The sequence below is a fragment of the Eptatretus burgeri genome, chromosome 9 (assembly GCF_056783735.1).
Source record: "Eptatretus burgeri isolate ZD-2024b chromosome 9, Ebu_testis_v1, whole genome shotgun sequence".
NCBI classification, from domain to species: domain Eukaryota; kingdom Metazoa; phylum Chordata; class Myxini; order Myxiniformes; family Myxinidae; genus Eptatretus; species Eptatretus burgeri.
This window is the reverse complement of record NC_140969.1, coordinates 35,460,385-35,483,594: the sequence shown is the minus strand read 5'-3', so window position 1 is coordinate 35,483,594 and position 23,210 is coordinate 35,460,385. Positions and strand designations below refer to the sequence as shown.

Below are 23,210 nucleotides of genomic sequence, written 5' to 3'. Positions count from 1 at the left end.
GTTTCTAAACAAGACCTTTGCTCATATTTCAGAATGGAGTTGTGCATAGAGATCTGAAGTTAGAAAACATTCTGCTGGATGAGAACTTCAGCATCAAGGTAAAGAACACATTTTAACACAACATTTGTGCATATCATTGAGCAAACATCTGGTCGTGCTACGATAACCTGTCAATAAGTTGGAAGAGAGTAGCAGAAGACCATAACACTACTTTTAGTGTCAACTTGGCATGCCTACCCATTTCTTTGTTGACGGGTTTAATCAAAAGACAGCATGTCCTTCACAAACATATTGCATGTCTACCTAGCATGTGAATGCCAATGAGGATGTAAAATTAATTAATTATCCTCATTGGCATCCGCTACATTAAAGCTCGAGATCCCACTTCTTCTTCAATTGCAGAAACGAGGGCTTTTAAAACAGACGTCTTGATGATTGAACAAACACAAATTTTTGTTCCATGTAAATGGATCACTAGCTTTCTGACCATATCATCTTATATATTATTTCCGAGTTTGTGGTTTCGTGTCGCGCTATCTTCGACTTTGTTCTGCGCTCGAGTAACGTGATATTCGGCTTACATTATCTCAAAGACCATATGAGGTGCATGGTACAAAAAAAAGTAAATAAAATGGTTCTGAAACAGTGAAATCGTATTCCACTTACTGCATTAAAGTAAAATTACGACTGATACTCTGCATCAGTTCCTTTCTCAAACACACCCACCCCAAGATGTCGCGCAGAGCGCGGGTGATGCTAGTTTCTATTATTCTAAGACAGCAGGAACCTTTCAGAACGAAGTGTGATGGATACACACATGGATGGACAGATGCTTCTCCTTTTAGTGATGTAGTATGCAATAGATACCGTGATCACGATTGATGTGAGCAATTCTCCAAAAGCACGGTGCTTTGGTATCTCTCCAAAATAAGTTTAGAACTGTTGGTCTTAAACGGGGAACCCAAATGCAAACTATTTATTTTTTCTGAAAAAGATTGAGAATCAGTAATCACAGTGAAATTTGAAGGGAAGAAAATTTTTTGAATTTTTTTTTGCCAAATCACAAAATGTCGAAAAAAGCCCGAGAGTGTCGATGTTCGATTTCACCAGTGACATCATACCATGATTTCACGAACACCATGAAGCCATATTGATCCGAACGACGGCTTTACATCGAGAAACAGTGCATGTCGAGCTCAGATTCCGATTCCGATTCCGATTCCGATTCCGATTCCGATTCCTCCGTCATGAGCGACTCTGATAGTTTTCAGAATATTGAAAGTGATCATTGTGATTTTGAAGAAACTATTGGAGACAGAATTCGTAATGGAAACGTTTTCGGGGGAATTCTGGAGCTTGATCGTTTCGAGCCTTGTGCAAGCGATTCCGAGGAAGAAGATGGAAGTGTTCATGAAGATAAAAATGCTGGGTTTTTTGCTTTTGTGAGATGAATACATCATTAATTTTTTTGTTGTTGTTGTTGTTGTTGTTGTTGTTGTTGGTTTTGTTTTGGGGTTTTTTTCAGCGAACCGATCAACACTCGGGTATTTCGGACAAACTTAGGTTGTTTCAGCCATTGGTGTAGCATGAAACCAACTCGGTTTGTATTATCGCACAACCACCAAGGACGTATCGACCCGGCATACTTGTGAAAAATCGAAAGTTATTATTCGCTGTTTCAGTTGAATCATACCGCGATGCAACCCGTACACAGTACGGATCTGGTGGTCGACTTGCTGGTGTGTCATGGCTGATTTCAAAAAGAAGAATATTTCGACTTTTAATTGCAAATTGAACTCCTTTAAAATTCGGAAATCGGCAAAAGACATAGCTATTTCATCGGCCGATCAAGGGATAGATTAGCGTCGGTGGTCTTAGCATTGGGGTTCCCCCTTAAGTTCATTATTTACTTGAATATAATGTTAGTGGCAAATCATTACAGGAATGGCAACAAGAAAGGACACAGGTGAATATAAAAGAAATTGGGCAGAAGAGGCCACCAAATTTATGGAGAATGTTGCAAGTTGACAAGGGTGGGAAAGTCATTGACTGAGGGAAGTTATCACCTAACCTACAAAGAGATAGCAGCATTGACAAAATTTTTTTTTTTCCATGTGACATGAGTTTCTGAATTGTCCTTGACATGTTGTACGAGACTTTGTGCACATCCATTCTTCCTCCCAGAAAGGATGATACTCATTGCTGAAGTGTTCACAAGTGCAGAGAATCGTTTGGAGGAATTGCCAAAAATTAATGTGCATTTATTTTTCTACATAATCCTGAATGTAACAAGAGTTCAGATATCGTCGTCGCTAAAACCTCGTCATGGTGCCGTCGGAGGGCACGGAAATCACGCAAATTTGTATACCAACATGCAGTTTGGCATGAAGATACGTCGTAATGTGTCGATGAAGAATTAAAATGGCTCTAACTCTTGGCTGACCTTTTTGGCGACCTTTATAGGGGTCAAAGGTCAAATTGATAAAATTCACCGAAAATCCATTAAAATATAAAAGTTGAAGTTGGTATTACGTTGATGGAGATTTGGTGTTGTTTAAACTTTTATCAACCGATTTTAGTAACCTTAAGAGGTCAAAGGTTATGAAAAGGTCATTCAGAGGTAAAAATCATACTTGCATATAATTTGAGAAGCGTCTTGTTTGTTTGACTCTTATGCATTCCTAAACATCTGGACGGAATGAGTTGAAAACTCGTGGTTGTACTCGGGGTATTCCCAGGAAGGTTTTGGGTGATAAATAATTTTCATACCTCCCAGGATTAAGAGTGAGTGATGCGGGACACAAATTGTTTATGGAAATGTGTATCGTATAGTGCTGTTCCCGTTGTGGTGGGGGGAGGGGATTACAAGTTTCAATAAAATACAATTCTTTGCAAGAAAATTTGACATCATCGAAGTGGGGGAATTATCATACTACAATATCATATTTTTTGTGTTTGTTTGACTTCTATGCGTTTCTGACCCATTGGACGAAATGAATTAACAACGGGTCTTTGCATTCTTCGGATGCACGAAGAGGTTTTCGGGGGTGAAAAAAATAATTAATTAACAGACCTGGTGGTTCAAGGGGAGCACCCAAATTCTCTCTTAGTAAATGGGTATCATATATCATTCCTGGTGGAAGCCAGTTTTACAAGTCATCATAAAATACGCCATAGACATCGTAAAAGTGGGAGAAATTAACCCGTCTGTAAGAACTGGTTCCGTGTTAGTATCGCTTAGAAATGCAAAAAAAAAAGTGGTGAAAGGTGGGGTGGGGGATGGTGGTGTGGTGAGGGATACAAATTCCACCCAAATTATGCAAATGGTATTTCAACATGTTATTTGGCCCATGTTTTCACTTCGATTTTCGTGCACGTCAGAGCATTGTGCATCACAAGGACATCAGTTGGGACAGGACAGCGATGATTTAACACACTTGCAGTTCTTGGAACATTGAGACTTGCATTTGCAATGAATGAGTTCCACACAATGGCTTTAAGCTTCTGACAATGCCATCCGGTTCAGGGTGGACCCACTTGGTGGTTTATTCCAACCCCAGTTGGTGACTTCAGATGCAGTTGGGTCTTTGATTAGACATTGCCTCCATTTGTTGGCCTGCAAAGTAGCTCGCTCAGTGTGTTCCTTCGGAGTGGCATCTCTTGGGGTTCGCGGAGGGGGAGGGAATGTTGTGGATCTGTTGTCCCTTTTTTATGACCAGTAACTGCCTACACTCATTGGCAGATGCTGACGAGCTCATCCTGCCGTATAGGAGCACCATGTATCTGTCGATGAAATGAAAAGTCATCTGTTTTCATGACCTGTGCACATCCCGATGGTCTGAGAAACGTCTATCACACCACTTTGTAATCGCTCCAAACTTCCCATGCAGTCTCTTTTCCCCATCTAAGGAAGTATGATGCAGTATCACAGCCCGCGAATGCATGCCAAAATGGTACAAGGTGGCCTGAACATCTGGTGTAAGCTTGTTGTAATCTTAATTTGTGGAGATGAAAACAGTCTGTTCTTCCCAGTAGCGAAGTCTATGTACAATTCACAAATGTTCCATTGTCCAAAGATGTGGATTGTCGTTATCACGACATTGGAGTGGACAGTCTAGCCTCCAGACCATGATTTTGCTATGACAATGATTAGCGGCATCCTTGATGTGCAGAAGCATTTGCGTGTCTACTTCTTCGTGTGTACATGGGAACAATTCCTGTAATATCTGATATATAGCAAGATGATCTGACCACGTCGTGATCCATATACAGAAGAAGGCCTTTTTTTCCTGGGACTAGAATGTCATCACATCCTTGGTGAACAGGTTCAAACATCCATCTTTATTTTCATCTGCACAAAGGAAAGCATTCCAGTCTTTTAGGGATGAGTGTTGAAGGGGTAACATTGAATACCTTCCAGCATCCATACTTTTCTCTTGTTTCTTTTTTCAAGCTGTCAGGTTTATATATGTCGAACAACACATCTACTCTCGCTGCCTTGTACGACTCGTGCATGATGGATGGCCAGAGCACCTTGCTGTCGTCATGGAAGTTTCTTTTTTCATTGCCCAGACGTACTTGTTGAGTGTCACCTTGGGTAGTTTGGTCTCGCTTTGACTAAACACACCTTGTGATACTTTTTATCAATTGCAACTATATTTCCAGAAGGTCGTTTTGAGCATCTTTTTGTCACCTAGTTGTTCTTACATGACCAACAAGCTCAATAGTTCTTGCATTAACAAGTTTGCTTCCTTTGTCTGCAGATGTGTCACAGAAAAAGCAGGTGTACTCTGACTTCATTTCCACATTTATTGCTGATCTGGTAGTTATGCTGTTGCGGAAATGGGCCCTTAGTGGGTTATTAAATATAGGATTAGCCCAGATCCCCCCTTAAATGCATGTTTAGCCAGGTTGTTTGGTAATTGGACGTTACATGTGTGTCTGGAGGTGTAGCTGGCTGTCCATTGTTCATACAGTGGTGGTGTACCGAGAGGCGTCTTCTTCTTCCTTCCCCCCTCCTAACCAGCCCCCACCCAGCGCCCTGACAGAATCAGTCGGCAAGACGTGCCAGCAACCCATTGGCGGAGAGCTGTTGCAAACTCGAATGATGGACCAATCACGTGTCCCTGGGGTGGTCGGAAAGGCCCGCCCCTAAAGGCAAGGAAGCGACTGCTTTGTCAGTTGGGATCCACTTCGTGAGGAGTGACTTGGCCAGCTGTTCCTCCTTGGCCATGGACCCAGCGTACAGGTCGTCCCCAGGTTCATCCTGAGTCCAGCCACGGGGCCTCTGACTGTCCTTGCACCCTGCGCGGCTGGACCACGTCTTTTGATCCCGTCGATCCACCTGCGGAGCCCAACACCCAGATTTGGCCTGGTGTACTGGCCAGGCCTGGAATCGCATGCTGGACCTTGTGGGGAGCCAGCTGGAACACACCATAGATCTTTCTCTCTTGTGCCGTCGACCTTACGGGGTTTGGACGTGTCAAGGCTGCGTGCATGAGCGGTGCCGACAAAAGGACGTCGTCGCGGCCATCTTGCCACGCGGCATGCGCGAGCGATGCCGATAGGAGTACGAGCACCATCTTGCCACGCTGCATGCTCGAGCTGGGTGCTCAAATCCGACACCATCGGCTTGTCACGAGCCGCATTCGTGCCTTCGACACTTTTCCTCTCGCCCATGAGGCACCACCAAGTACTCCGTGTCTTGTCTGCATATTGTCCAGGCCTTAGGTTTATTTTACTCGGGCTCCCTTCGAAACCCGTATCCGTAGCTCCCGAGGTAAGAGAGGGTTATAGATTAATGATAACGTTATCGTGAATGCTTTGCTTGTGTCATGCTCCCCGATGTGTCCCCAATAAATCTGGCTGATTCATACGAGATTTGCCGCCTCAAATTTATTCGTGCCGCGCTGAGGAACAATCGCTCGATTTGTATTTAAAACCAAACTGGTTACGGACTGTGGCAGACTTCGCTCGGTCTCTGACTAACCCAGTCTGTAGCCGGGTTGTATATCCCCAACTGGCAAGGCCCAGGGGTAGTTTGGTATCGTGATCTGAGGCGCGTAACCCGAGACCTGTGCCGAACTAGCCGGCGTTATAACCCCTGAGACGGCGGTGCTGTTCAGTGCCGTCGAATCCTCAACAATACTACATCGATAGCTTGCCTCGACCTCCTGCGATTTATTTATCTGTCTTTCATGCTTCGACTTGTGGAACCTATGTCTTCAAGACTTCTGGAATGATGCTTCATTTTTCAGAACCGTTTCACCTATCCCCGTGCCGTCATCCAGACGATCCAAGTGAATACTTCTGGGCAGAAATCTTGATTGCTCAAATTGTTTCAGGTCTACAGACAGATCTGTAGCCTTCTTGCTTCTCAAGTCTGTTCTTTCACTATTTGTTGGACATGTTAGCAGTTCGATGGTGACTTTTCGACATGCGCAACACTTCTGACATTTAATTCAGTTTGACCTGAAGGTGATGAGGACCGACTGCTCAATGTCGCCAGTAACATTGAGCACTTAACACTTCCTCTTAGTAGGCTTGTTTTGCTTGATTTTTTGAAATCCTGAAATCCAATCAAATCATAGTTGGTAAAGGATTACAAGAAATACCACATAGTTCATCCAGTGATTCGCAGGTAAGATAAATTAATTGGAATACTAGCGGAACCTACCTTACCCTACCTTACCATATAAATCTGGATACTTTAACTTATCTTTGTCTTCCTCCTGTCCAGTCAAATCCCTGTGCTTTCATCATATCCTTCTTTCTCTGTTTCTTCACAATGTTTTTAAAGACAATGTCGAGGCTCGTATGAGAGCTAACACGCAGAACGTACAACAAGGGGAGCAGGAGACAAGAGGGATGGGAGAGGGAAGGAAAAATTAGTGGGGAACAGAGACATGAGAAGATCTGTGGAAGGGAGAGGGATGGGGTGGGGTACACAGGGTAAACAAGATGGACATTACAGGGACTTCAACGTCTTTACATGACAGGGGCTTTCGGGAAGGAAAGTGGGGGAATTTGAAGGAGGTTGGTTTGGGGTAGAAAAGATCGTGGTTTTGGATGGGGGAAGATAAGAGATGATGATGAACAGCTGTTTTGAAGACCTGGAGGAAAGAGTGGGATTGAAGAGAGTGTGGGAGTTAGTTCTAAAGGCGGGAAAAAAGAGGAATGAAAGACTGAAGGTGAGCAGTGATTCTTGATTTTGGTAGTTTTACCAGAAGGGGGTTGCTGGTGGACCTTGAGCGCCCTGCGGAAAAATATGGGGGGGGGGACATATTGCAGACAGAGCAAGGGGTCGGGGGGAGACCGGAGAGGATATGGTAGAAGACAGAAAGACCACCGACCTGCCTGCAGTGAGAGAGTGAGAGGCTCAAAGACTTGGCTTCATCGTGGGCGATACCAATGATCCTAAATGCCTTGGTTTTCACAACGTGAAGCCGAGAAAGGTGAGAGGCAGGAGCACCAGCCCAGAGGGGAGATCAGTACTCCATCAGGCTGCGGCCAAAAGCTTTGTATGTGGTCAAGAGCTCAGGTGTGCAAAGGAAGGACTTTGCACGACGTAGGATGCCCAGTCGGCGACTGCTTTTGGAGGTCAGCTGAGAAATGTGGCTTTGCCAGGAAAAATCATGATAACTAAGGAGATAGTGTTCTGTGTATTACACAGTGACATATGGAATAGATTCCACCCCATTCTGTTTCTGAACGACAAAAGCTGTCTGTGGCACCAGAAATCAATTGAAGCTGGGGTCGTAGAAAACGTGCATGGAATTCATTACCCGTGACCTTTTCACCCATTATTTGACAAGATTGTTCTTTGCATTGGTGTATTTTTTTTGGTTGTAACCATGTCAATTTCTTTTCAGAAACACAAAGAACAACAACACAACAACATCACAATTATCATGCAGTTTCATCCACTTTCCTGGTACTGTATGAAGGATGCATTGACATCAAAATACTAACGAGCGCTAGCCAGGACTTTCAAAGTGAAGGGGGGGGGGAATGATTTTATACGTAATGTACCAATGGTATCATACATCGGGAAATGCACCGACAGAATGACAAATGTACTTTTTGTCCAAAGTGGGGGGGGGGGTGGGAGCAGAAACCACACCTCCCTCCACCCCCCCCCCCCCAAGCCTCCTTTGCTTATGCTAGTCAAAATACTATGACAAGTGACAAGTAGATTTAGTGAGTATGGTGGCCCTAAGATAGCCATAATAAAAGAGTTAGTGGACTGTGAGAAAAGAAAGTAACTTCGTGATTTATAACATGCCAGAATCTAAAGCAGAAAGATGACACGAAGTCTGTGAAACATCAGTGCAAGAATGACCAATGCCAAAAATGATCAAGGTGTTCAGACTCGGTGGAATTAATCAAGACGGAAACGCATCCTCTCGAGCGGTGTTAGTACAGCGAGATGATCATGCTAACACACCTGAGATCCTGGGATCAGTTAAAAAAAAAAATAACTACAACTGAAGCAAACAGTGAAGTGGGCCTCTACGTACATCACACCGGATCTCACACGCACACAACGAGATGCAAAAAAACGTCTTGTTGGCGACTTACCAGGTGGGTTGACTCAGCCTGTCATCCTTCCAAGGTCAGCAAAATGAGTACCAGCTCACTGGTAACAGGGGGCACTGCATCAGTGGCACAGCCACTTCCAGAAAAGGATACAACCAGCAACCACAGGCTGCATACGGAACAACAACTTATGAATCATTCAAAATTAAATACAAAAAAAATACTTGGCACTTTTTTTTTTTAAACATTTTAACTTTAAATGGTCTTCTGTTGACCTTGTTTGACTGGTTGCCAAATGTCTGAACTAAACCAAGTTTCATAATTATATTTTATTTAAAAAAAAAAAAATGAAAATTTGAAGTTGTGATACGTATTTTTGGAAAATTCGATTAATTGACCTTTGACAACAAAAAGGTCACCAAAGTGGTCACACCAGAGTTTGAGTCACTTCAATCGATGTACAAATCATAACATACCTTCACGCCAAATGGCATGTCGGTATATACCAAATTTGCACGATTTGGGTGAAATTTGTTATTCTCCGACCGCGCCATGTCCATGGAACAAGACAGTATCATTTCGATTCCTGAAACGAAACAAATAGTGCAACATTTTATATTTGCCAAACTTAAATAGAGACCGTTTGCAATTTTCCAATCACCATGACATTTTACGAAGTGCGTTAAATTATGAAGGTCTCCTAATTTAATTCAACAAGCACGTAAGACTTGAAAAATTGACACATACTTCACTTTTCGCCATTGTCCCCGAGGATTCCGATGAATGTTTGGCACCTGTGTATCTATGATCTCATAGTTGTAGTCAAGTGTTCTTCAGGGTGTGTCGAGTTTACAAACAAACCCTAATCTTGAAGATAAGTTGTGACCACAAAGGCTGTGTTTCATTTTTGGAAATAACCAGCTGTTGCGAGGCCAGGAGCTGGGCATGTGGTCTTGAGGCTGCACCATATTGCTTTTGAGTGGAATAGAATAGAGCAGAAGAAAAGAGAAGAGAGTTGAGGAGGAAATGCAGTCTGGTGAATGTGATAACAGTTCGATTTGCTGCTTTTTGAACAAGTAAAAAAAAAAAAAAACATTAAATGTCGTAGCCCCCGTTGTTTTCGTAATTTTGCGAAATGGATAAAAATGGCCATCCCCATATTTATTTACAACTAAAATGGCCGCCAGTCTACCAGTCAGCCATCTTTGATTCGATCGCAAAATAAAGTGAGGTGTACGTGTGCGCCATCGTGCCACTGTGCGTGCGCCAACGTTGAACAAAATCGGATCATACACGTCGGAGAAACGGGTGGGGACACAATTAAATAATGAATTGGACCCAGTCGGCCATCTTGTATCTGATCTGAAAAAAAACAAAGACGTGCATATGTAAGGCATCATTCATCATCTGTGTGCCAAATTTGAACATCGGTAAATGTATGTCCGAGAAATGGGTGAGGACGTGTTGAACATCGGGTTTTTTTTTTTTTTTACAACTAAAATGACCACCGGTTGGCCATCTTTTATCACGTCGTGAAACAAAATGACGTGCACATGTATACCATCATGTGTTGTCTTTGTGCCAAGTACAAATAATATCAGTCCATGCATGTCCAATATGTGGTTGTGGATGCATACACGCACACACACGCACGTATGGACACAAAAATCGAGACCAAATGTATAAGCCCCTATTTCAGACGAATTACAACGGCGGGGGGGGGGGGAGGGGTAATAATCTTTTGCACCCGAGCAGTGCCATATGATGGGGCATTGTTATGGTGGAGGCAAAAACCAGACTGCAAGTTTGTTGTTTCTTCTACCTGGCTGACGGAAACTGTTTGTCCAACACTGTTACGGTAACAATTGTCCCTTTTGGAACACAATTGGTGGAAATAATGCTATGAGCATCCCAAATAATGACCTCAATCATCTTCTCGCCTGATGCCGACACAATAACTTTCTTTGTTGAAGGTAAATATCAATGCTTCCACTGTGTCCGACTGCCTTTGGGTTCCTGGATTGAAGAAGGGCATCCAGGTTTTGTCCGTAATCCCAAAGGTGTTCACAAACTGTCCACCACTCACTGAAATCCTGATGACTTTGTATTGACCATATCAAACTGCTCAAAATGGTTGATATGGTCAGGAAAAGCCATACAGTGGCAAAGCAGATAGTGCAATAGTCGTCTCACAGACTACAGTACCCCCAATGTACACTAAGTGGCCACCAAGGCAGGCAAAATATTTTGAATGACCCACAAGTCGACACGAACACAGCATGCTTGCAAACACCAATATACAAAGTTAACATAAACATATTGTTATGGGCCGGGGTTCCAGGTTGGCCACAAGGGGAAGTACTCGAGCTCCTCCTGAACACCCGATCCTGAGGCCACCAGTCTCAGATAACTCCGCGGCCTGGTCGGTTGTTAAGCAACCATGAACGCCGATTGGTACTGCCAATCCTGGCAGGATGTTACTACTTTGCATGGGTACCTTACCTTTGGACGACCGCACCAAGCGAGTTTTGTGCCCTCATTGTACACCTAGATTACTGCTAAGCGATGCAGTGAGTGTGTGCTGGCTAACAAGAGCAAATCATGTGGGGTATAACTTCCTGGCTAGCACTACATGCGGTCTATGCGAGATTAATGGAGGAAAAGACATGCGAGCTGGTTACATTTACAATGCAAACAATATATTTATAGCAAGGATGAGGAAACGTATGCGGCACAAGGAAGCAATGGGTTTATTCCATCAACATATGTATAGCAGGGGAAGCAAGGATTGGTGAAGTGCAGCAAAAGAAATACAGTTATATACAAAAGAGGACACAGGGCAGAGTTTAACCATGATAAAACTTACACAATCTAATTTACACTAACATGGTGTGCCATCAGACACTCCCAAGGAAAATTAGAAAGCAAGAAAGATAAGAGAAGTACGAGGTGGTTTCTATCTCTTGGTTACCAGGCGAGGGTGATGGACCTGTACAAACCCAGTCGCTGAGAAAGGGGAAGGAGGAGGAGAACTGAGGGTGTCTAACCTGCCTGGTCAGGGGAGGTGCAAAATAAGGGTGCGGTGACGTGCAAGTGATATGCAGAGAGGAATATGTAAAATATGTGGATCAGTATCCCCGGACGATCGTTGATGCTCTTTTATTGCATCCACAGTCGTCGAGAATGTTACAAATAAAAAAGAACATGTGAAGAGATAGACTAATAGTGAAGTGTAAGGAGGTCCGTAAGTGTATTACTTTACTGTCTCTCATACTGTGCTCGGTCTGGTGCCTGGTTCTTCCACTTATTCTGCACTCTGCTCCGTGGGCTCTGTTCCGTTCGCTCTGCCAACCGGAAACTTGGTGAAGTGTTGTACCATGACTACAAGAGCAAGAATGCCAAGATGAACAAGAATAAACTGCAGCTCAAGAATGACCCAACTCGCAGCCAAGCCCTCTCTTCTGTGTGGAACGCACAATGCTTTATAATCCTCTGGTGGGGGCAGAGTTTTAGAAGCAGATCAGTATGAGCTGTTGGTGTTTTCCAGAACCCCCATTGGTGTATGGACGATTATCCCAGTGCGAGCTCCAAGCACGCATGGGTACAGCTGCGAAGATGCCACCATCATACTCTGAGCTTCCTCACGTGACAGAGCTCCAGAATTAACATGGTGCTGGGGTATTCGGTTGCGCTATCCTGCCACAAACACGCACTGAACACTCAATGGGGGCCGTAACTGTGCAGAGTGCTGGGGCTATCCATCTGATGTTGATGTAGTTCAGCGCACACTTACGCTCCAAGTTGGATGCCTGAACGTCCCAAGTCCGACTTCTGATAATGGTACGCTGCACTCCCCTGTTCCCTGTTGGTCCATAGGGGAGTGGTGGTTGTCAGTGGTGACTGTGGTTAAGGTGTTGGTAAAGGAAGCGTAGCGATGAGTTATGGCCATGGTTGTTCTTTGTGGTTGAGGTGGAAATAGTGAATGTAAACGAGCTTGGATTATGGTTCAAAGGTATGGTGATTATAATGAAGAAGTCTTGATGGCGTGTGAAATGTTGTAGCTTTGGGGTTCGAGTACGGTGAAGGTTGAGATGAAGTGTCCACTGGGTAATGGCGTGCATGTGCAAAAGACTTGCCCCTGTTTGTTGTAAGCTATGGTGTGCTATGCATGGAAAGTTTGCATGCGTGAAGGAAGGAGAGGTTCATTTGTGCAGCAAAGCAAGATAGGTAAAGAAGACCTGCCTAATCCCCACCTCCTGCCTGGGGGAAAAAAACCTGCCTAATTCCACACAATGCATATGACCCATAAACCCATTACACATCAGGGAAGGGCCATCTACAACGAATAATGAAATAATGATCTCGGGAACCACTATATATTGTGTGTCATTGCCTTGGGGAGTGATGGTTTTGCAGAACTGTAACAATATTTTGACAAAGCAGAATAACTAAAGGGATCTTTGAATGTGTTTTAACGATCAGTTACTTGAAGCAGGTAGATGAGTTTTGTAAAAGGATTTTTTTTTAAAATAACAAGGTATGCTGAACTAATGTTGTCAACAATATTATTCGTGCTTTCTGCAGATTGCCGACTTTGGATTCTCCAGCACATACAGCAAGGAAAGTCTACTGCACACATTTTGTGGAAGTCCACTCTACACAGCTCCTGAGATCATTGCTGGCAAGCCTTATAATGGTCCTGAGGTTGGTGGATCGTAATGGAATGTCAATTCCAATTTTACATCTGCGGTTTTGAATGTAGACTTATTTGATCACTTGATGTGAGGTGCCTTAAGAGTGATTGTGCGAGTTGTCTGTGACTTGTCAATAACACTTTTGGGTTGAGAAACCTGCTACCATGGATTAGGTGCTTGGGCTTTGTTTGATTAAATGAATAACAACAGAAGTGTTTTGCTGCAATTTCTCAAGACCTTGGTATGCTCTCTGGGCTGCTGCGTCTGGAGTTGGCCCTGGCAATTTGCCAGTGAGACGGTTGTTTGAGCTGATTTTTGTAACTTACATGTGATCATTATCGCTGATGCCTTATGTAATCTGTACCACATTGTTATTGAGTGGCCACAAATTGGAGTAGTGCACCAACCTATTTGGGAATAGTGGGAGACCATCAATTAAAAAATGTTAATTGTGTTGCACTCTTGGTTTCATGCAGAGCTAAAGCTCTGAGCTACTTATATTGCTCACCACAAAATGGTGGTGCAACATAGGGTGGCAGAGGTTGGATTTCTCTCAAAAATAGTGCAAAATATCCTGGTTGCAAAATAAAATTTGGCATCAACATTACTCATGCCTGTTCTCCCGTCATTTCGAAATTGAATGTTGGGCTTTTAAATGCAGCTCGAGAAGCGGCCTCTGTAAATGGGAGACAGATAAATGAACAGACAGACACCACGGTTCACAATATGTAATCAATGACTTTCCTTCCAAGGAACTTCAACACAGAAAGAGACCATTCGGCTGATGAAGTATGCTGCCAGTTTTTATTTTTTTTGTATACACGGTCAAGGCTCCTGGAAAAGCTAGAACACTGAATGGATCAGGATGCAACAGCACAAAAAGAACAGTAGAGGGGGGAGGGGACATCAACAGCGGACTTGAAGGACAAAATAGAGGGCTATTTGGACAAACAATGGGGTGGACAGGATGGACATCTCTCCTTCGCTCTCGTCTCCTCCATTCTCTTCTCCCCATCCCCCATCCTAACACTCTCCCTTCTTTCCCACCCATCTCTCCCCCAGTCCCCTCCCTCTTCCCCTCCTCTCACTTTCTTCCTCCTGTCTCTTTATGTCCATGCTCCATCCTTTTTTAAAACGGTTTAATTACCTTTTCCGTTTTTTTTTTTGTTTTCTTTTGCATTCACAATTCAGTCGTTACTTTTATTTGTATAGATTTGATGTACCATACTCCTTACAGAACATCAGTGGTACTGGAGCAGCTTCCTGAGCAAGGGTTATACTGGGCGGTTTGCCATTGCCTTCCAAGAAGTAGTTCAAGCAGGAATTTGTAATTTGGCCATGGTGCCACCGATAGCTCATCCACTCTTCGCGAAGGACCTCAACGTAATCTTTAACATCCACAAGTTAATGTCAGTCGATGGGATTCCCAGTTAAACGCCCATCGGGGGTACGGAGGGACGACATACAATGATGATTCAATGAGTCTGTGAAACACCAGGATGACAGTTTATAGCTAGGTCAGGATTCAAACCCAGGCTAGACAGCTCAGAGGAGAGAGTGCGTACTTTGAGGTCATATCTTAACGATGTTAACTCGAAGGGCACTCGGTAGAGTGCATACCTCTGCCCCACAATGCCTGATCCACGAGAGTATATCTGGCCCAAAACATTTTTGAGATATCGTGCTATATATCATTTTTGGCCCATTCACTCAATGGTGAATAATCACTTTTTAAAATTCTATTTGTCGGATCCAGATCCGGATCTTCACCAAAATCTAATCAGTTTGTCCTCGTCACACACCAAACCTGTCCACAAAATTTCATCCGGATCCGTCCATAACTTTTCGAGATATCCTGCACACAGACAAACAAATAGACAGACAAGCAGACAAAGGGGTGAAAACATAACCTCCTTCACCTTCGGTGGTGGAGGTAATAAACAAACTGCGATTCCATGCGGAGCTTTTCAAAAGGAGCGTTGGAAACATGAGTGCTGAACGCACAGACACCACGCTTCACATTATATACTTCATAACCCCAATCTCTCCCTCTCTGCCTGAGAGCTCGTTTTTACTCCGCACATCAAGTGCAAAGTGTGGTGAAGCAATTTGTTCACTTTGTCTGTCAGTCTAAGATCAAGGAACAACTTAATTCCAATTGAATTTTTTATAATTTGAACATTGTAGAACACGAATTGTAACACGAACCAGTAGTTTAGCAGTACTTTGGCTCTGAATTTGTTAAATATTACGGAATCTCATCATAATCGCAGATACGCACAGAAGATTAAGGTAATATCTTTACTCTGTCTGGCAGTCAAACAGAATTGAAAATCATTCCAAACAGGAAACTCATTGTTTTTAAGGACGTCATAAAGGACACAAACAACAGGCACGAATAACTAATGTAACATGTTGGATAAGGTGGTGTAAAACAGGGTGCATCAACAGCGGTACACTTGTGTAAAAAGTATTTTTTTCTCTCTGCAGCATTTTTTTTTCAACCTTTTAAAAATTTATTTCAATTGATTTGTATACTTGAACACTGCAGAACACAAAGATCCTTGTTGGCACTTTCAAAATTTTGACAAATTTCCCTGACAATATCTGCTGCTCTTCCTTCGCTCCAATTGGTTCTTCTGACCACGTCCTTGTTAAAGTGGACATCTCTCTGGCTGTTATCAGAGAACCACCTCACCGCCGTCGAGTCTGGCATTTCACTCAAGCCGACTGGCAGGGTCTCCGAGCAGCCATCAAACTTACAGACTGGTCTCCTATCACTACTTTCTCAAACATCAACTCATCCTGGGAATTCTTTCAAAGAAACTTGCTCTCCCTCATGCACAGATTTATCCCCTCTCGTGTTCAGTTGTCTTACCCTTCCTCCCGCCCTTGGTTTACTGAAGCTTGTGGCGAGGCAGTTGTCCTGAAACAACTTGCCTTTGCCTCATGGAAAGCAAACCCAACTGAGGGCAATCTCAGTTCTTTCCACAAAGCTCGGAACAAGTGTGTAGCTACCCTCAGGAGAGCCAGAAAACAACATCTTTCTCATCTCAAGTCTGAACTCTCAAACCTCTCTCCCTCCTCAAAATCCTGGTGGCGTTTAATCAAATCTGTTTCTGGTGTATGTTCCCCCTCCATCCCCTCCCTTACCTCAAATGGCCGCACTGCTGATTCCACACGTGATAAAGCTGAATGTCTAAACTCGGTGTTTGCAGCTAAATCTTGTGTCCCAAACCCATCACTATCTCTACCCACTTTACCCAGTCGCACCCAACTGTCCCTGGACTCTGTATCCTTTTCTCCTGACAAGGTGGAGAGCTTGCTTTCAAACCTCGAGTCAGATTCTGCAACCGGTCCAGACGGCATCAGCCCACGTGTCCTCAAAGCCTGCTCTTCTGCTCTTGCTCACCCTCTCTCTGTTCTATTCACCCTCTCATTTTCCCAAGGTCATCTGCCATCTGCTTGGAAATCTGCTAACATCACTGCCCTGCATAAAAAAGGTGCAAAAACAGATCCCTATAACTACAGACCAATCAGCCTTCTCCCAATCATCAGCAAGGTTATGGAATCCATCATCGCTTCAGACATGAAATCCTTCCTCTTCTCCAATGGCTTGATTTCCAATCATCAATTTGGTTTCAGACCAGGTCACTCTACCCTAGATATGCTGCTACTGCTCTCCCATCAATGGATGGAGGTCCTCAATGCCAGACAGGAAATCCGAGCCGTATCCCTGGACATATCACGTGCTTTTGACACAGTCTGGCACCCTGCCCTACTCACCAAACTCTCTTCCCATGGTATTCAAGGCCATCTCCACTCATGGCTCGCAGACTTCCTCTCCTGTCGCAGTCAACGTGTGGCCCTAAATGGAGTTCTTTCATCCCCTCTTCCTGTGCAGGCTGGAGTTCCTCAAGGTAGCGTTCTGGGCCCTGTTCTTTTTCTGGTTTTCATCAATGATCTCTCGGACTCTCTGGAAAATCCTCTATTTCTCTTTGCCGATGACTCCACCCTCTGCCGTACCATCTGTCATCCCTCAGACCGGCAAGCAGCAGCTTCTTCGCTCACTGCAGATCTGGATAAAATCACAAACTGGTCCAACACGTGGAACATGTCTTTCAATCCAGACAAATCTCACACTCTCACTATGTCTCTTCGAAAGGACCGTTTACAAAACCCCCCCATCCACTTTCTCAACAATCCTCTGGAAGAAGTCTTTTCTTTCAAGCTTCTGGGTCTCACTATCTGCTATGACCTTTCCTGGGAAAGTCACATTTCCAACCTTGCCTCAAAAGCCAGTCGCCGACTGGGAATCCTCCGTCGTGCAAAGTCCTTCCTCGGCCCTCTTGAGCTCCTGACCACTTACAAAGCTTTTGTCCGTAGCCTGATGGAGTACTGCTCTCCCCTCTGGGCTGGTGCTCCTGCCTCCCACCTTTCTCGACTTCACGCTGTCGAAACCAGGGCATTTAAGATCATTGGCATCTCCCGCAATGAAGCTGAGTCTTTGGGCCTCTCACTCAATCACCGCAGGTTGGTCGGTGGTCTTTCTGTCTTCTACCGACTCCTCTCCAGCCTTGCCCCCTGCTCTCTCTGTGATTTGTCCCAACCACATTTCCACAGGGCGCTCAAGGTCCGCCAACAACCCCCTTCTGGTAAAACTACCAAAATCACGAATCACTGCTCATCTTCACTCTTTCATTCCTCTTTTTTCCCGCCTTTGGAATAAACTTCCTCACTCTATTCTTTCCCATTCTTCCCTCCAGGCTTTCAAAACAGCTGTTCACCACCACCTCTTATCTTCCCCCATCCAAATCCTCGATCTTTTCTACCCCCGATAATCCACCCAAGCCCACTTCCTTCAATTCTCCTGCTTTCCTTCCTGAAAGTCCCTTTAATGTCCATCTTCCCCTCGCCATGTTCCCCGTCCCATCCCCATCCCTCTCCCTTCCACAGTTCACCTGTGTCTGTTCCCCAATGTTTTGTCCCTTCCACTCCCGCCGCCCCTCTTGTCTCATGCCTCCTTGCTGTGAGTTGTGTGTTCGCTCTCATATGAGCCTCGACCAAGGTATACAAAAAAAAAAAAAAAAAAAAAAAAAAAAAAAACCTCCACTTTAGCAATAGAGTAATTGGACAAAATATTACGCCGTCTCGACCAATCAAACATGCTGCTTGCGCTCTCAGCGTTGGGGATTATTGAGCTTCAGAAGAAATCATGGCTCGCAGGAAATATAGATTGTGCTCGGAAACACAAAGCACGAGTTTAAAAGACCCTTCCCATTTCCTTTTTCTCAAGACTTCATGGGGTAAGGTGTTCTCTGAACTTTTTTTTTTTTTACCTTCAGTTCAGGAATGTTAAAATAAATTTAAAATGTGACCACTTTGGTCATTCAATAGTTATAAAGGCAATTATAATTGCTAATTCCACTGCAAATGAGGCTTTGGTGAAGGGATTTACAATGGACAACTGAGGTTGTTTGTCCAGCTTGTGCAAAGATTTACTTTGAAGTTTAAGCTCCTCTATTTATGACACTCAATCCAATGGACCGGTATCTAATTTTGTTTTGTGAAAGGCCTTTACCTGGCCAGCAGACCGTTTGCCTTTGCTGCTCCATTTTAAAATTCCACATTTCTCTATCCGGTTCCTCCCGGAGGTTATGGTTCCTCGTAGTAACTAATTCAAACTATCCATGTGTCGTTTGACAGGTTGACTGTTGGTCCCTGGGTGTTATTCTTTATGCACTGGTGTACGGTTTTCTGCCTTTCATCGCAGAAGACTACAGGATCCTCTTGCAGAAAATTTCCCATGGAGAATACAGCGAACCAGATGACAGATCTAGTAAGAAAAATATCACAGCAAGACAGCTTGGGATGTAGTAAGAAGGGAAATTGCTTATTTTTTTTCCAAACCTATTTTGTTTTTAGTTAAAATTGTGTTGGGGCACTGTTTTTAAAATAGTAATAAACATTCATATTTACAGCCAAACCAATACCCTACCCCTCTCTCCAGTGGCGAGTGATCTCATTGGTTGGCTACTTTGTGTTTCCCCGGAGGCTCGTGCCACAGCAGAGGATGTGGTACGTCACCCCTGGGTAAACCAGGGCTACAAGGAGCCAGCCTATGCCTACAAGGAGCCACATGGAATACCATATCTGCCCAACTCATCGAGGCCCGGTGTAAGAAACACCCATGCCACATGGTCCAGAGCTGCCTCAACTAACCACAGCTCGCTTCGCAAATCAAAGCGGGCAAGCGACGTGCGAGTGACCTTTTGGAAGGACTGTGAAGGTCCAACGCCCAAAGGTATCCTCAAAAACCGGGTAAATGGATACGATAAAGACCATGCAATTGAGGACAAAGTGCCAGAATGCAGAGAAAGTGTTGATGCTCAACGACTTCAAAACAGCGTAGCCAAAGCACCACGCAAAGGTATCTTAAAGAAAAGGTCATCTCGAGCCAAATCGGAATATTCCTCTTCAGCTGAGCATTTGGAATCCAAGGAAACAAACACCACAGCAAGTGATTTTGGACAGAGTGATGATAAATTTATTGGCAGCCGTAGGTGTAGCTACGGAGACTTTCAGAACAGCGATTCACTAAAAAATAAAAGCAAGAGATCTGTCTCACTTAATAATTTAGTTGACGAGGCAGAGATAGAGGCGGCAGGGTTTTTGGAAGGAAGCATGGACAGTATTTTATCTTGCGAGTCATTTGACGTTCTGGATTTACCCCCAAAGGACTTGGCACGTCTAGCTGGGCGTAGGCGGCGGTGCCATGCTGCCCGCGATCGGATACGCTCATCCACTTCTATGGAGGACCTTCTATTGCCCTCAAGCAGTACGACTGTTCACCACTCTGCTGAAGATCTAAAGATACCAGGACCATGATATGAGGTGTGGCAGCTGCAGCGTGGATGAAGGGAGAGGCATGGAGATAGTGTCCTGTGATGTGCCTGAAGCATGTCTTGCATGTTATTTTACAACAATGGTGTTTTCGACTTTCAAAAAGACATTTGGATTCATAATGACCGTTGACATGTTTGTTTGTTTTTTGTGAGTGCATTATCGGACTTGTTCTACATTGGAATTTTACATTATTATTTATTTGATTTCATTCATGACAACTTGATGTTTGTACTTTGGCAGATTTAATCAAGTTTGCCTTGGATGTTTAACCATGTTCCCACTGCATCATAATTCTTCTCTCTATTGAATTGCAAAATGAACTTGTGTACTCTTGTTATGGTGATGAAACGGTCATCAAGTCTTAATTGGAAAGATTGCCGAGTTATACTTAGCATCTGCACTGATTTGGTAAATATTGGACGTTCCTGTTTAAAGACATTTGGGGTACCAAGCTCATTAGGATATGATGTGGCAATTTCTCTCGCATGTGTTCCCGTCTGAACTTGTATTCCAATCTCTCCCTTCCTTCCTTCCTCCTCTTCCTCATACCATGACTGGGGCCATTTCGGGTTGGTTTTGATCCTGTCACTAAAACTAAAGTCCCTTTCGCAGCAGACAAAGGAGAATAAAACAAACAGCAATATATGAACGGATAAGCAGATGACCTTTTGGGTAAGTTGTTTTTGTTTGGAAAGGGGGAGGGTGGGGAGGTGGTAGTCACACAAGAGGATTTGAAGTGCTGATCTAATTCTTTCAAACCCATATAACTCTCCTATAACGACCATTCCCAAAACTGTTGCATTTGCAAAGTAGAAATATTCAAATTGTGTCAAATTTTGACTTGTTTAAAATAAATAAATTGTTCTTTTTGTTTTTTACATCAGGGAAATCCGTCACCAGCGGGTCACACGAATCCCGCAACACCACAAACCTGCGGCGGCACATGCATCACTTCAAACTCCTCTATCGTGGTTGTTAGTAGAAACCGGAACTTCTCACCTTGTCCACAAAAGGCAGTTTGTTAGACATCGTAGCGTTCTCAGCTATTTCCTCTCAAACCCACTCATGATAACCTGCTTTCTCCCTGCCTGCCATTTGGCAATGCTATCCACAGCCAGGGGACCACAATGATCACATGTGTATGTGTAGTCTCCTTCAGCATTACAAACCAGTATGGTTTGTCTTCAGCAACTTGGATTATGTTTTATCTGTTTTTTAAATGTTAAAAGCATTTTCTTTTTTAATGTTTGCCCTCAACTGTTTTCCTTCACTTAACTAATGCTGCTCTTTGTTTGTCTGAGCTCAATTCCAGTTGCTTCTTTTCTTGGATCTGCCACACAGCAACTTTTCATACCGTTGATAATATTCTTCTTGCACAACACTCATCTCACCTTGTGATCTCAGAACTGGTTTGCGCAAGGTCCAGATGTTTGAGCAACCCTGAACTCAAACCATTCCCAAATCAACATTTGCCATGCACCTTCATGTTTTTTTCTTGTCATCTGTGTAATGTCTTCCAGGGGTTGATACTCTCTTCCCTCCGGTCCTTTGAGTTGGTGACGCACCACCATCTTTACATCTGTGACCTTTCCATTCTCACTGACTTTTCCCCTGTGGCCACCTGTAACTTTCAACTCGTTGTCGTGGGCCTGTTGGCTTGTCTCAGGTGTCTGTGTGCTGCTTATTTTAATTTGGCGCATTCTTGTCATGTTGTATAATCTGCCTTTTTGGGGTGTGAGGGGGAGAAAGACTGTGTCCCTTTGCCATGTTTGCCTATTCCTCTGCTCTGTTGTGTGTGGCCCTTCTTCCTTTACCATCGAGCTCTTCCCTGACCCTTGACCTCTGCAAATAGAAGTGCTCAAAAATGCCAGTGTTTTCTCACTTCACACATGCACCTTCATCTGTTGCCATTACTCGAGGCTCAGTAACTTGGTCTCCTCTTTTCTTCAATTTGGCACCTTCCTTTTGGAGCTGTTTTTGTAGATATCTCAGTTTTCTCTGTGACATGAAACTCTTACCCAAACAATTAAGTTACTGCTTTTAACATCAAATACAACCCACCTCACTTTTGTTCCTCTTGTCCCAACATCCCCCCCTTGTCCCCCTCCCCAAGTCACACATGCTCTTCAAGAGCCCCACACTTGGTTACTCTCCCAAATTAAAAGCCGAACACTCACCTCCATCCCTCTCTTCTCTCGGATATGGACCCGACTCGCTACACCTATCGTCTCGCAGCGCTCCCTCCTATTCCCCAAGAGTGCTGCCCATCATCACTTCATGGTGCAGAACCACCCCAGCTCTCTTATATATCCTCACTGACCCTTGGCCCTTACCTTTCTGCCAATCATCTGTAATGTCTTTGTTCCCCTCCAATCCTTTTTTTCAGTCTGAAACTGTTGCACTCTGTCATTTAGCTCCTGCACCCACTGATATTTCCATATACAAAACAACAATCCAAGAGTGGAATTAATTTTTACATTAAGCCAGACTTGTTACATTTAAATCTCTGGCAAAGCAAAAGGAAGAAGGGCTAGTGCCTGGAGCGAGCCTATTATGGAAAAAGTGTTTGAATGTTATGGCATGACCCATCACGTGTGATGTTTCTCTCACGACACCACATTTAATACTGCACCACAACTGTATTCATAAATACGAGTACAATGCTTTACAAGTCTATGCAGACCCAATGGCTCTACGGATTGATTAAAATTTAGCTTCCATCATTATGCAGTCTTTTAAACAATATGCTCATCACTATCTGTGACATTAAATGCCACACTATTTTATCCATGCTATTTGATTAACATTATGTGATGTAATAAATGTGTGATTGTTTTTAATCAGGTTATGTTTGGTTTGTAGTAAACTGTGATTTTATCACGTATATATTTATCGTCCATCATTGAGATCATGTAAACCTTTTCGGGAGTTCTGCCAAGACATTGAGCAATGCGGTTTTCAACATCAAGCAAGAGGTGTCATCTTTTGGCAGAAACCAACATCGTCAACAATGCCATAGAGGAGCTCCCATGTTTACCCTCCCCCCCCCCTCCACCCCAAAACAGTGGACCA

General features: G+C 43.8%; 1 protein-coding gene across 3 annotated transcripts in view; it reads left to right on the top strand.

Annotated features, from left to right (window-relative positions):
* LOC147019895 (NUAK family SNF1-like kinase 1) overlaps window positions 1-22,978 on the top strand; it is a 37,200-nt gene extending 14,222 nt beyond the window's left edge. Inside the window, exons 4-8 of one of the 3 annotated variants that reach the window (XR_015061565.1) lie at window positions 33-98; window positions 13,123-13,242; window positions 18,939-19,071; window positions 19,243-20,810; window positions 21,023-22,978. Coding sequence is in view for 2 of the 3 variants with exons in the window: in XM_085894715.1 (XP_085750841.1) it covers window positions 33-98; window positions 13,123-13,242; window positions 18,939-19,071; window positions 19,243-20,120 (1,197 nt within the window). In the remaining variant the exon portion in view is untranslated. Of the gene's footprint in view, window positions 1-32; window positions 99-13,122; window positions 13,243-18,938; window positions 19,072-19,242 lie in introns of all 3 variants that reach the window. The other 2 variants (XM_085894715.1, XM_085894716.1) reach the window with 2 other exon arrangements.
* The last annotated feature ends 232 nt before the right edge of the window (window positions 22,979-23,210 follow it).